Here is a 14,999-nt window from a genome sequence, read left to right on the forward strand (position 1 = left end):
TGTGAACTCAGTCTATAGACTGAGACAGGCTCTTGGCATTTCTCTTCATTCAAGGAGAAACTGAGAAAAGAGAGACATGCAAGGTTCAGTTTAGTCTCTTATGAACATGATATTTTGCTAACACTTTAGGATCTACATGGTTTACTTAAAATGTTTTGATTTTCCCGTTTTGTCTATGTTGCAAAGGTTAAGAGGGAAGGTCAAGTTTGTATGATATAAATGTGTCCTGTTACACTTACATTTATTTTCATTAACAAGCTAATTGTTTTTAATCTATTTGACTTGTAATTATGCTAACAGTTTAAAAGTACAGTTTAGTCCAAATTCAAAATATTGCTCAAAAAAGCCCAATAATAAAAATCTAACACATGCAGTATATATTTTCTAGAGAAAAAAAGTCACATCATGTGATTGGAGTCATTGGCACTGTCAGTTTATTTATGTATGCATTTGAATGTAGAAATATTATATTTATTGAATAAAATATAGGGGACGTAAACACACAAAGATGACATGATAAAAGAGAGTTGGATCCACTTTATCTTAGGTGGCCTTAACTACTTTGTACTTAACCATTTGATAAAATGTACTTATGCACATACATGTTGTTGCATTGTACTTACATTAAAAGTACTTGCATTGAATTACATTTGTAGTTACATTGTTAACTTACCACAAACCCTAACCTAACTCTAACCCTACCCTTACTCCTAAACCTACACGTACCTCAACGTCAGTAGCAGCAAATGTGGGCATTTTGCAGAACAACATGTAGTTACAGAGTAAATACATAGTCTTGTATGTATTTAATGTTAGTATATAGTAAAGGGCACCTAATATAAAGTGTGACCAGAGAGTTTCGGTCCATCACAGGTTATTGGTCTTTCTCACAGGTGCTTGTCTTTATATACTGGACCCCGATGACCCCGAACCTCTTGATTTTCTCTTACCACTTTCTTTAGGATGTGCTGCTCTTTTTATTGAGAGGTTTGGATGTCGAAATACGTGGACTTCTTCTCTGGATATTCTGTGACCATACATGTTTATATATTTAAAAAATTCTTGAAATTCTTGCTTTTTCGAGGGGTTTTCCAGGCTAAACAATCTTCATAGTTGGAGTCTGAGACTTTGCTGGTGTATATAATAAAACCACCTTTATGTGATAAGAATGTACCTTGTCATCCAGCGGCAACATATTTCAGCTACTTTAGCATGGGGTGTTCTTCATCTACTCAATTCCTCAAAGAACTCCCCCTTAACTTTTAACCCTCAGGTTCTGTTTGGTCATTTTAGACTGATTTGACTTTTTTTATTATTTTTATAATAATTGCATCCTTCATCATAGAGGTATAGAACTTTGTAACTGTAACACTTTTTACCATCTAAACACACAAAATCCTGAAAAGATTCCTTTAAGTTTAGGTGGATTTCTAAAAAAAAAAATATAACACTAATACTGTTCGGCATCAAATTTGTCAGACTATTGAAATTCATAAGGAAATGAATGGGACTATAAAACAGAGAAAAAGGCAGAACACACACAGAAAGGAATTGATAAGATTGTAACACTGCCACAGAGCTTAATCAATTAATTTATAAATTAACACTAATTTTAACACAGCTCTGAGTTTATTAATGATATTTGCAAAATAAATGGTAGATTTATTTTAAAGAGGCCCTCTTTAAAATATACTGGCCATTGCCATTAAATTGTAATCTTTTTTCATGTCTCCACCAGCAGATGGCAGCAGATGCTTTGACATACGTGACACGTAACAGCCTTTTCATTCAAAAAATAAAGTTTCCTTGTTACTGGAGAAAAGGTAAAAAAAATTAAAGTGCTTATTTTGTTAAATAATTGAATGGTGTAATTTGAGCAAATTTAGGTCTAAAGACATGCAGAAACTTGTCATAATAATTATGAAAGGGATGGAGATGGAGTTGTTTACTGTTATTTTGACATTGACATGAACCCCATTTCCTTTTGGCTAAAAAAAAAAAAAAAAGAAACCAGATTACTGAAATCAATTTGAATACTTTTATTATCTTGATAGAACATTTTATAATCATCATATAACATTCACAGTATTGTACACCTTGACCCATTTGATTATAATAAAAACACAAGCTTCTAAAGATTTGAGTTTTGTTTGTGATACTGAAAAGAAATAGAAACCTCCTCTCCAGAATTCTAATATACATACAAAAGTACAAGAATAAGAAAAATACTTTCCATATTTTACACACATATAAAATGTTTTTTTGTTGTTGTTTTTTTTAAATAAAAAGGGCTCCTAGTATACAAAAGTGTCCGTTTCATATTTCTTTTTATACATAATAAAAATAATGCTCATGTGAGTATTATTGGTACTCTGAAAGTGTGCTGTTCTACAGTGTGTACTAGTTCAAAACACTTTATATGCCAAATATCTCTTAATATTTCTCTCAGCAAATCCAGACCGGCACATCTCGCTCTACTCCCTCCACAAAACAATAAAACAGATATTAAATATAGTCACCAAAACAACTTGACGATTCACGTTTCTATATGTCCCTTGCTATACGTATTAAATAACTCTGTTTGACTTGTCCTCCTGACAGTGTTGCTGTTAAAACCATAAGCAATGGGTCACTGTCTGCATGTTGTGCAGATGTTAAGTCTATACATATTCAAATAAACTACCTTCTTTCTCAGACCAAAGGCTACCTTGATAAATGTCACTTTTGTGGCAAAATAACACCTCATTTGTTATACTAATCAAGTTAAACCAGATAATGCACAGCAGATGAGCCTAAACCTTGAATCACACCTATCAATTATGATATTTAAATACTGGCCTCCTGATTGATTTTGCTGGCACCTGCTCCTAACCACATCTTTAAAACTGTACATATCCTTCCAAACACTCAGGATGGTGGAAAAGAAAAACTGGCAACACTTTACAATAACGCTCAACACGTTGACAATGCATTAGGTGTCATGAACCATGAACAATATTTTTACAAAATTAATAACCTTGGTTAATGTTAATTTTAAAATATACTATTGTTCATTGGTAGTTCACGTTAGCTCTAATACATAATGTTAAGGTTAACAACTTCTAATGTTAAATGCAACAGCATACATAGAAATTAACATTAACCAAGATTAATAAATGCTGTAAAGGTTTTGTTGCATTAACTGTTAATGTACACAACCTTATTGTAAAGTGCTACCAAAAACTAAACAAATATATTAGTAACTATCTTCTTAATTTGATTTACTCCATGTATAATCATGGTTGTTCAGCCCAGCTGATAAGAAGCAACTGCAATGAAAGAGTTCAACAGATCCACAGTAAGGGGTATTTTTTGTCTTTCGAAGTCTTTCCACCATCTATCACTCATGGTTTGATAGACATCTTATGAAGCCTTGGAAGTCCTGCGGCAAGTATCTCCAAAGTCTAAACAAGGATTCACCTTGGAAACCATTACAGGAAAACAGGTTGCTCAGTGCTCAAATCTGTTGGACATTAAAGAAGCCAATATTTGGCTCGGAGTCTGACAGTGTCTACCTTAGTACTGTTTCTGTAAGATTATACTTTAAAAATATGACTGAGCACACAAGTACGCACACACTCACCGTGGCTAAGAAAGCCTCACAGCTTTGGCCATCAGGAGTGGACTGTGTGAAAAAGGTCCCAATGTGCAGAATTCTGGCCTTTCCAAACATGAAAGGAATTTCCTATTTTTTTTCTCTCACAAAAAAACAGAGCACATAGGAGAATAGACAGACTGAGTCAATGAGAGGTCAAGTCTTTCTGAAATTACACCGCACTGGTGCCAGTTAAATATATAGATTCCTATTTTTCTGGAGAGAAAATGAAAAAAAAAACTGAGGGAGGAAAAATTGGTTAACTGCCTTCAAAAACAGAGACCCTGTGCAAGACATGACAACATTAATCCAGTGGTTCAAACCATGTTACAGTCTTAATGCAACACTATAGGAGAAAGGGAACAGACCAAAAAGAGGCCACTCATTTTAAACCATCCATGTGTATGAAAACAGCCAATATTTTCAAACTGTGTGTGTGCTTTTTATGAAATCATAATTATGTTAATGCAAAAATCAAAGGAACTTGTGAGTGTTAAGATGATAAGTACAGTAGCATCTGAACAAGCTGAAAGTGAAAACATGTTTCAATGTTGGCATACTTGGAAGGCCAGTTTACAAAGGCTGGGTCATCTTAATGTTACACTTCTTTCTTTCTCAGGTACTAACCATATCAGACTCATGATAGACACATGGAGTTTATAGATATTAAAAACACGGGTAACATGTTACAATAAGGATCCATTCATTAACATTAGTTAATGCGTTAAGTATCATTAACAAACTGTGAACAAAATATTTTTTTACAGCATTTATTAATTGTAGTTAATGTTAGTTAATAAAAATACAATTGTTCATCGTTAGTTCGTTAACTAATATTGTTAACTTATGTTAACAAATGGAACCTCATTGTAAAGTGTTACCAAAACATGATTCACAAACACTTCAAAATCAACATTTAGAGCAGATTTCTTGGGCCATCTTGAGTAACAGACACTGTGGGCAGTATATGTATTAGTATCAGGCGAGATGAGTAATCTAACATAATCAACACTGATCAGATCAGTTTTAACACTTAAGATTTTTCTGCACCTCATCACCATTATCATCATTAATCATTATCGTCATCATTGCAAGAGGCATCATAAAAAGTGAGATGAATCCACAGTAAGAGACGCAGCACTTTCACAGAGGCGATTCATTTCTCTCACGCCCTCTGAGATGTGCAAGCGATAACGTCAGGCATCCCAGTAGTAGCTAGCGCACTTCATTCGCAGTGTTTGTGAGCAGATCGACTGTCCAATGAAGTACCATAAATAGAGTTTCACAGGTGAGATGAATATGTCCTGGCAACAGATAAAAATAATAATAATAATAATTTTTTTAAAACTAAGGCGCAAGGAATGGAGAGCCGTAAGGCACTTCCATATGATGACAGCCACATGCTGAAGCCCCTCGGAGTGTGTAATGCACCCTTAGAAACCAGCTAGATTGTGCAACGTGTAATTCTGGGTTGAAGGTCCTCATTCACAGAAATTATTATGAACAGTTTGTTGTTTTGTGACAGTAATGGCAAAAAAATTATAGTTAATAATAATATAATAGTCCTTCATGTTCTTATAAATGTGCATAAACGTGTCATACCGACTCCTACTCTCAAGATCAGACGTTGCAGTGTAAAGCATACTGTAGCGCACTTGCTCACAATGTAATGAAGTTTCCATCCTCTCTCATGCTTTCTTGGCTGCTACTCATCTTGGTGGGGCTGCCATTGTGAGTCGGTGTGGTTAGGGAGCTTAAAGAGGCCTTGCTGTCTGACAAAGAGCTGCTACTGGGCAAGGAAACACTTTGCGGGAGAGGCCTGTGTGTAAATGAGCCCGATGACAGGGCGTTACCATGGCTGACATTGCCATTAGTCATGCGGTGTGGCATGTATGTAAGCAAATTGTCATTTTCTATGATGAGATCAGTATCGTCATCACTATCTCCTTCAGCCACACTGTTGCTGTTGCTGTACGGGCTGGGATTGTGTGAGGCGGGACTGGGGGCAGAGTCATGAGAGAAGGCAGACCCTCCCGAGCCAGCAGAACTGTTGCCGGCTGTGGTTTTGCCCGCGCAATGCATGGTGTTGTTGCGCTGATTGACAGGTTTCACCGTCACAATGAGGTTGTGGCTGTTTGCGACCATCATATCAGTCACCTGGTCCAGTGACTTCCCTGCCACATCGATACCATTCACCTCAAGAATCTCATCGTTAACTCCCAGTAATCCTGTGGTCTCGGCCAAACCGCCCTTCACGAGGCGTGAAATGAAAACGCCCGGAACCTTCTCTACCCCTTGGGCTGTAATGCGAACGCTGACGCCATCACGGATGTAAAAGCCCAGGGGTTTGTGGGTGCCGTCCTTGTGCAAACGGACACGAAGATGTGTATCGGGCAAGATGTCCACATCGATGATAGAAGAGATCTGTCGGAAATCCTGTGGAAGGCCGATGAGCAGCGCCGGTTTAGACTTCTGTTGGGATTGACGCAGACCTGCTAGGCCCTTTTTTCTTCTCTGAAGAGACCCTGTGGGGAAGGGTGTGGGGTCATCCACATCTATGCAGAGGAAGACAGAGTGAAATGAGTGAAATTGGCAATAAATACAAAGTAAACATAATAACAGAAACTTCACTGTCTCTTTTCTTCTGTGGTGAAACAAACTACAACCTCCACCCGAGCTGCTATGACCATCACGATCTTCAAGAAACATTTGAAAATACACCTCTTAGGTACTTAAAGGAATATTCTGGGTTCAATACAAGTTGAGCTCATTCGACAGCATTTGTGGTATAATGTTGACTAAAACAAAAATGTATTCCAACTTGCCCCTCCTTTTATTTATTTATTTTGTTTTACAAAAAGCAAATATATGGTTTACAGTGAGAAACGTACAAAGGAAGTGAATTGGCCCAATCCGTAAATGTTAAAATATTCACTGTTTCACAAGTATAGCCACAAGACTAATTTTAGTGTGATAAAATCTAACCTTTTCTGTGTTATTTCCAATTGTACAACTTATTTGCCATGATGGCGTAATGCTGTAAACCCTAAAACGACCATAAGAACGATGATTTAAACAACTTAACTGCTCACATAATACACAAGTTTTAACAGAAGAATTAAGTGTTTTTATAAAATTATAAGCTTCACATTTCTGCCTTTATACCCACCAGAAATGGGCCCCAATCACTTCCATTGGAAGTGCCTCACTGTAACCTCAATTTTTACTTTCTATTTAAAGGACGAGCTGCAACAATTTTTTGTTGTAATCACCATTATGTCACATATGCTGTAGATTGATCTTAACTTGTATTGAACCCGCAATGTTCCTTTAAAGGGATAGTTCACCAAAAAAATTGAAATTCTGTCATCATTCAATCACCATCATGTCGTTCCAAACTCCTATAAAATTCTTCTTCAAAAGGAGGAATTTTCCAAGGATCTTCTGTTCGCTGATTTCCATACATTGGCAGTTGATAGGGACTCATTTTAGTCAAGTCAAGATTTTCACAGTAAAATAACTTCAATATCGGCTTTTTTCTCACAAAAACTTATCATATGCCTTCAGAGGACTTGGAAAATGATGAGTGGACATGCATGGACTACTTTTATGATACTTTTGGGTCCTTTATAAGGCATTAAAATTAGTCCCTATCGACTGCCGTTATATGGAAATCAGCAAATGGGACATTCAAAATGTCTCTTGTTCTTCTGAAATTTGGGACGGCATGAGTGAAGTAAATAATGAGAGAATTTTCATTTTTGGGTGAACTATTCCTTGAATTAATAATTAACTATAAACAGGAATTTCTATGTAAAAAAATCTCTCTAATTTTATAAAAACCTCCAGCTTTTTTACTACTGTGGCTTACTCTTGAAACTTGATGCAGCAGCACTGTGAAATATTGTTGGCTACTGTATGATAAATTGCTTGTGATTTTCCTCATTTTTAAGTAATTTTGGATGTGTCCCCCAGCCCCTCTCCACAAACATTGCCCCAAACTGAAAATTAAGCTTTTCAAAGCACAGTTATTTAAGATGTGCTAAGGAAAAAGACATTAAACAGACATTCAATCTGCTTTCATCTCCTTACATCCAATTCCTCTTGTCATAAACAAAGAGACCAGACAGTTCTCCTCTTTATAACTCCTCAGAAACTCACAATTTTTTGACCGAATTTGGAGTGATCTACTGTACATACTGAGTGGCATAAAATACTGTAGCCCATTTCTAAAAAACAAATACTAAAAGCGCTCCACAGAGCCTCTGTGTTTCACCATCTGTCCTACTAGCATCACATCATAGTGACCTCATTTATAAAACTGTTCCCCATTAATCACATTTGTATTTATTATTTTCAATGTTCTCTGAAATGATTCAAAATTACATTGATATCTGAATGTTTATATTGAGCCAAAAGATCAGGAAAAAAAAAAGCATAGAAGAGACTTAATCATAATAAAAATGGAGTGATGAGGATGGATGGATGAACAAACAGGCATTGTAATAAAACTGTCCAAGGCACTTGCAAAAGGTCAAGGGTCATGATACAGAATCGGATTACAGTCAGATTTATCAAAGTCCCTCTCACAGCAAATTATATTCACTGTTCAAAAAACCCAATCATCCTATCACAGCTGATGTGTCAGACTAGAAAAAGGTAAAAAAAAATGGCTTGTTTTAGCCGGTAGGCAGGTAAAAGAGAAAACAAAGCCCTCGACTGGAATCTGGTGGGAGGTAACATGCGTCACAGGAGAGAGAGAATGTTTTTGGTTATTTTTAAACGGCAGCAGGGCATTTGAGTGCGAGTCTTCGTGGAGAGGTCTTTTCGTGATTAAGTGAGCACAGCCTGCTGGGAGTAGAAATAGCAGGAAGTCATCAACACCTTCCCCTCAGTCTGCTGACTAACATTAAACTGTGTGTATGTAATGTGTTTTCTGCAGTGTTCTCTTAATGTATAGCCTAATAATTAACCAAAAAAATAGGCTTGATGCCAAAGCAAGGTTAGACAAACAGAAGGAGCCTGGACATTACAATAAAAACAATGTTGTTGCTTAATAAACCTTTTTCGGATTACTTGATTGGGCAATCACAGAATTCTTTGCTTAAGTATTTGTATAATGACTGCTAAAAAGTATAATTGACCATTGTCCCAGACAATCAGTTTTCTACATAGCTGTGCTAGTTTCATCATATATAATTTCAGATCAAATCAATATTTCATATCCATTTATTTATTTGGCAAATATTCATGCATTAAGCCTGATAGCATACAGTCAGCCGAACAATCGTACCAAATCGCTGAAGTAAACCGCTAGTGATGACATATATTTGGCGTCTTTGCAAGATCCCGATTACAATTATAGTGGTATAATGCATTTTTCATAGCTGCTTGTGTCCAAATAAATCCCCTTCAGAAAGCAGCTCACATTCTTCACATCTTTTGCAATGCATTCGCTGGCTAGCAGCAGACAAACGCTAATATTCATCACATCATTGCACATTCAATGCATCCACGGGAGACAAACACAACAGTCATTCTGTGCATGTAAAGTTTTGGTTGTACTGTATGTCCAAAGAGATGAATACTTCAATAACACTGCGAAGCTGATGTCTTCTTGAGTTGTTACCTAGTTACAGTGGTAAGCAACTGCTGCTTGTACTCACGTTGAGACCTCGGTTCAGACCCAAAAAATATGATGTGAACAGAGACCAGCTAGGGGAGGGGGGAGGAAACGAACTCGGGTTCGGTCCAAGCAATCGAACCAAGTGTGAAAGCACCCTTAATCTGCCAATTGGGCCCGTCTTCGGCTGCTAATCTCAAAATGGCCAAATATCAGCCAATTAATCTCTCTGGCGCATATATTGGTCTAATTTAAAGTAAATTTCTTGGTTCAGTAAGACTTCAAACCATCTGTGCCATCTGCAAGCAAACTGCCCAGCATGCATCTTTTGAAGATTTCACGAGAAGGGATTATATTAAGTAGCCTGTTTGACTACAGGCCCAGGTTTGCTTTAGAGGGACAAACAGTACATTACCAGCTCGAGTGGCTCACAACTAATTAATTATCATCAGACCCCAGGGCCAGCCTGTGGATGGGGTGATGGTCAGTGAACTCTGACCCCTGCGCTCATCAGATGACATACTACAGCAGGCAAATACAATAGAGATGGGGAAGCCCACAAATGTGTAGTGATTACTGTACTGTCAGTGGGACTCCATTGGTATAATAAGCATGTGAATATTTTTTACCTATTCTTTCAAAGCACAGACAGTATTGTCCATTGTATGTGACCATCTGTGCGTGGGTGTGTTTATGAAGGCTATTAGTTTAAATGTATCTTATATAGTATGCAACACACATAGCCTCCCTGTCTGTCTCCCTACATTAGTCTGAGTGTCTGGACCCCCACAGAGAGCAGGGGAGCCTCTGTTATTAAACCTGCTCACAGGCTGGAGAAGGAGAGAGAGGCAGGGCAGGCGGGGTACCCAGGGAGGGTGAGTGGGAGGCAGGATGGGATCCAGCCAGACAGGCTGGTAAGAGATGGGGATAATGGGGTGCCCCTAGGGTCTATAGCAGGTCCAAAAACCTTCCTTGTTAACACAGGGAGACAAAAAATATATACTATATACTACTAAATATACTAAATCCCTGACCTAAAAACTGTGCTATATGTTAAGACACAGCTGAAGTGCAAATTTTTGTGGGGGTGGCTGTGTATAAATGAGGTCTAGGAATTTGTAAACACTATACTAATTAGTGAAATGATGTGATGTATTGCTTAGAGATCGGAAGCTAATGCACTGAGCTCTCAAGGCTGATTAAGAGATACTGTCCTCTTAGCAATATCTCTCTCACAACACACATGCAGACAAGGCAAGAATCCACCATTGTCTAGATCAAGACTGAAAACCCACTACATCCCCTTGGCAAACCATCTCAAACAACCATTAATCATTAACCTCAATGTCATATAACCACAAAATATGGCCAAATAATCAAATGACCCCACTTATAGCCAATCTGTTACCACAGCAACCTTGCATTACTGTAGCAAAACTGCGTTTCCAGTGTTATAAGGGAGTTTTAGTTGGGTTCAGTCAGATTGTGATGCATTTTCAGCTCTGGGCTTGACGATTATAACAACATTACCGAGCCACTTATCATATTAAGCTAGTCTGAAAGAGAGAAGCTAGTATTACCAATAACCACATGAAGTTCAGACAAAGGCAGAGTGAGATTCCTCTCTCACTCAGTACCGGCCAGCACGAAAAAGGTAAAAGGGGATGTATTTGTATTATTCAAACTTAAAGTAAGTGGATAGAAAGGTGTATACATAGACCATAATCCAAATGAGAGACTGCAGTGAAAGTTTTTTTCACAAGCACTTGGTCACCTGAGAAATACAATAAAAACATGAAAAACTCCTGGCAGGCGTCTGTAACCTCTGGGCACAGACTGAGCAGAGCTTTGTGAACATTGCTCTCAGGATTACACAGATACAGAGAGACTTTAGAGACTTCCACTACACCCTCAGACACTGCACACTGGGGAAGGGCTGTGCTAAACAGCTGGGTCTGCAGACTAGACGTTCAACTCACTATAAACCCTAATGTTGTCAATACTGGTAAAATCAAGTTCTCCTAATACTTGAAACGTCAAGTTTTGGGCTCATAACTCAAATATCTCTGTTCCTTGAACTTATTTATCTTAAAAATCTATAGCCTTAATATTCAAAGTCTTAATAACTCAAACAATTGAGTACAAAATTGAGGATTTGGGGAATATCCATGCTTTTTAATTATTTAATTACGTTTCTTTGGTCAAAGGGAACATATGGGGGCATTTAAATAGTTGTTATTAAGAAATCATAGAGTTTTTAGCTCTTTTGTAGTATTATTATGTTGTTTTGTTGCAAATAGTTCTTTCAAGTGATGAACTGTGTCCCCTTGGTCAAGTTGGATCCTGTTAATTCTATTTAAGTTCACATTGTGCAAGTGCAACTGAAGTACAGGTACAGTTGTGCTCAAAAGTTTGCATACCCTTGGAGAATTGGTAATATATGAACCATTTTTAGTGTGCAGTGAGCAGGCAAAACACATTTCTTTTATTTCTTATGGGATTCATATTCAACTGTAGGTTATAACAGAATGGCACAATCATAAAACAAAACATGGCAACAAAAGACAAAAAAAATGAAATGACCCCTGTTCAAAAGTCTGCATACCCTTAGTTCTTAATACTGTGTATTGCCCCCTTTAGCATCAGTGACAGAGTGCAGTCTTTTGTAATAGTTGTCTATGAGGCCCCAAATTCTTGCAGGTGGTATAGCTGCCCATTCATCTTGGCAAAATGCCTCCAGGTCATGCAAAGTCTTTGGTCGTCTTGCATGAACCGCACGTTTGAGATCTCCCCAGAGTGGCTCGATGATATTAAGGTCAGGAGACTGTGATGGCCACTCCAGAACCTTCACCTTTTTCTGCTGTAACCACTGGAGGGTCAACTTGGCCTTGTGCTTAGGGTCACTGTCATGCTGGAAAGTCCAAGAGCGTCCCATGCACAGCTTTCATGCAGAAGAATGCAAATTGTCTGCCAGTATGTTCTGATAACATGCTGCATTCATCTTGCCGTCAATTTTCCCCGTGCCTTTAGAGCTCACACACCCCCAAAACATCAGTGAGCCACCACCATGCTTCACAGTGGGGATGGTATTCTTTTCACTATAGGCCTTGTTGACCCCTCTCCAAACATAGCGCTTATGGTTGTGACCATTAAACTCTATTTTGGTCCCATCACTCCAAATTACAGTGTGCCAGAAGCTGTGAGGCGTGTCAAGGTGTCGGGCATATTGTGACCGGGCTTTTTTGTGGCATTGGCTTCTTTCTGGCAACTCGACCATGCAGCTCATTTTTGTTCAAGTATCATCGTATTGTGTTCCTTGAAACAACCACACCGTCTTTTTCCAGAGCAGCCTGTATTTCTCCTGAGGTTACTTGTGGGTTTTTCTTTGTATCCCGAACAATTCTTCTGGCTGAAATCTTTCTTGGTCTATCTGACCTTGGCTTGGTATCAAGAGATCCCCGAATTTTCCACTTCTTAATAAGTGATTGAACAGTACTGACCGGCATTTTCAAGGCTTTGGATATCTTTTTATATCCTTTTCCATCTTTATAAAGTTCCATTACCTTGTTACGCAGGTCTTTTGACAGTTCTTTTCTGCTCCCCATGGCTCAGTATCTAGCCTGCTCAGTGCATCCACGTGAGAGCTAACAAACTCATTGACTATTTATACACAGACACTAATTGCAATTTAAAAAGCCAAAGGTGTGGGAAATGAACCTTTAATTGCCATTTAAACCTGTGTGTGTCACCTTGTGTGTCTGCAACAAGGCCAAATATTCAAGCATATGTAAACTTTTGATCAAGGCCATTTGGGTGATTTCTGTTATCATTATGATTTAAAAAGGAGCCAAATAACTATGTGATAATAAATGGCTTCATATGATCATTACCCTTAAGTAAAAGACAGTTTTTTTTGCATGATCAGTCATATTTTCAAAATCAATGCCAAAATTTCACAATTTCTGCCAGGGTATGCAAACTTTTGAGCACAACTGTATATATGCATTTCAGTGGATAATTAAGTTTATTTAATGACTGACCTAGAATCTGTTATAATCTTCTTTATTTGAGCTGTGCTATTCTAAATCTAAGTTATGTCTATTGAATCTGTCTTAACTTAAATAGTTAAATTCATTCCATATGAACACCAAGTTAAGTGGACTTAATTACACAAGTTTTGGAGACACCATTACTCAATTTAATTGAGGGAATGAGTTTACTCAATCAATTTAGTAGTCAACTTATTAGGGTTTTTAGTGTAGTAATAAACAAATAACTAAGACTTGGTCATCGCAATCTACTCACATTCTACTTCTGAAATTAACTGTTGACTATGATCTCTTTTCTTTCTCTACTGACATGTACTTTACAGTAAGTCTCATGAAAATCACTGTGGGAGTGTCTATATAGCTAGGAGTTATTTAATGAATACTGTTTATTGAATCCTGAAAAATTGAATTTATTTAATCTCACAACTAGTGTACATTTATGCTGTAGACAAAACAATTAATTCCTTAACCAATTACGACTGCATTACTTGCGTGTCTCGAGTAATCTGATAGAATGTTTGAGAGTATTACTGCCTGCACTTACTTTGTTTGATAAAACAGAGATGCAATTCATCAAAACACCATGATAAAGATTTAAACCTTAAGTTGACCCAAAAAAATATTTTGACACTTGAGCCACAAAATGTCAAATGTATTTTATGACATTAGAAACAAAAGATCAAACCAAGTGGAATCTGACCTTTTCTCAGAACATAAATTCATACATTTTTAGTGGATGTATGAAGTCAGTTCCCCTCAAGTTCTCAAAGGTGTCCTAGCACAGTTCCACTAACTTTGGAAAACCAGGAAGTGTTTATATACTTGGTCTTAATTTTTAACAGTACATACATTTTTTTCTTTTTAAATTTTTTTTACTTGAAAAGTGTACTTGTACAACCCAGGCTCGTGATAAGTCGTAATAATCAGTACAAGATTGTGAAATCGAATGAAATCTTACAAGCTGGCTGGTACAACAGCATACAACTTTAACACCAATAGAGAAAAAGAAACAAACCAATGAATGATGTTATTATGTTTTGTTCCTAAGTTTAACCTTTAACCCAAACCTAAACATAAAGTCTAACCCCTTACCCAAACCCTATATCTAATAAGCTAAACTGAACACAACAGAAAAGTTTGCAGTTGCTCCAAAAAGAACGTATTTATTAGAAAGAAACAAGCCAATACCTGTATGAAATTGTAAGACATTGTACAACTTTTATTCCCATACAGACTGACCAACAGGGCTGAAACGATTAGTCGACATTATCGACAACGTCGTTTGATCTCATTTAATGTAACATGAGATCACATTAAACTCTAGTGATGATGTGCGAGAGCAGCATTGCAGCTTGTGCCTGACTGAGGAGAGGAAGAATTACACAACTCACAGTCCAGATGCACTCTGAACTTTCCAAATAGCTTCAGGTGATGTAGATCACAAAGTATGAGGAAATTATACAAAAATACAAAATAAAGGAATACAGAAGCACTCTCGTTGTGGAATAATTTAAAGGAAACACCCCAGCGTTACATCTTTTATACAGTTATATTTAATGTGTTAGAGCTTTATTAAAGTTAAAATAATATGGAAGCAGATCATGTAAATGACTACAAACTCAGAAATGGTAATTTCTCTGTGCGGTCAGCGCCTCTTCTATGAATTGCGCGAAGTGTCCCGATCTACCTGCAC

The 14,999-nt window shown here is 37.3% G+C and overlaps 1 protein-coding gene across 1 annotated transcript in view; it reads right to left on the minus strand.

The window, feature by feature from the left end:
- Positions 1 to 2,024: 2,024 nt before the first annotated feature.
- Positions 2,025 to 14,999, minus strand: part of LOC127417349 (partitioning defective 6 homolog alpha-like) — a 44,498-nt gene continuing 31,523 nt past the window's right edge. The window contains exon 3 of the mRNA XM_051657323.1: positions 2,025 to 6,189. Coding sequence (XP_051513283.1) covers positions 5,294 to 6,189 — 896 coding nt within the window. The 3' untranslated portion in view covers positions 2,025 to 5,293. The remainder of the gene's footprint in view (positions 6,190 to 14,999) is intronic.

Source organism: Myxocyprinus asiaticus, chromosome 26 (assembly GCF_019703515.2).
Source record: "Myxocyprinus asiaticus isolate MX2 ecotype Aquarium Trade chromosome 26, UBuf_Myxa_2, whole genome shotgun sequence".
Taxonomy (NCBI): domain Eukaryota; kingdom Metazoa; phylum Chordata; class Actinopteri; order Cypriniformes; family Catostomidae; genus Myxocyprinus; species Myxocyprinus asiaticus.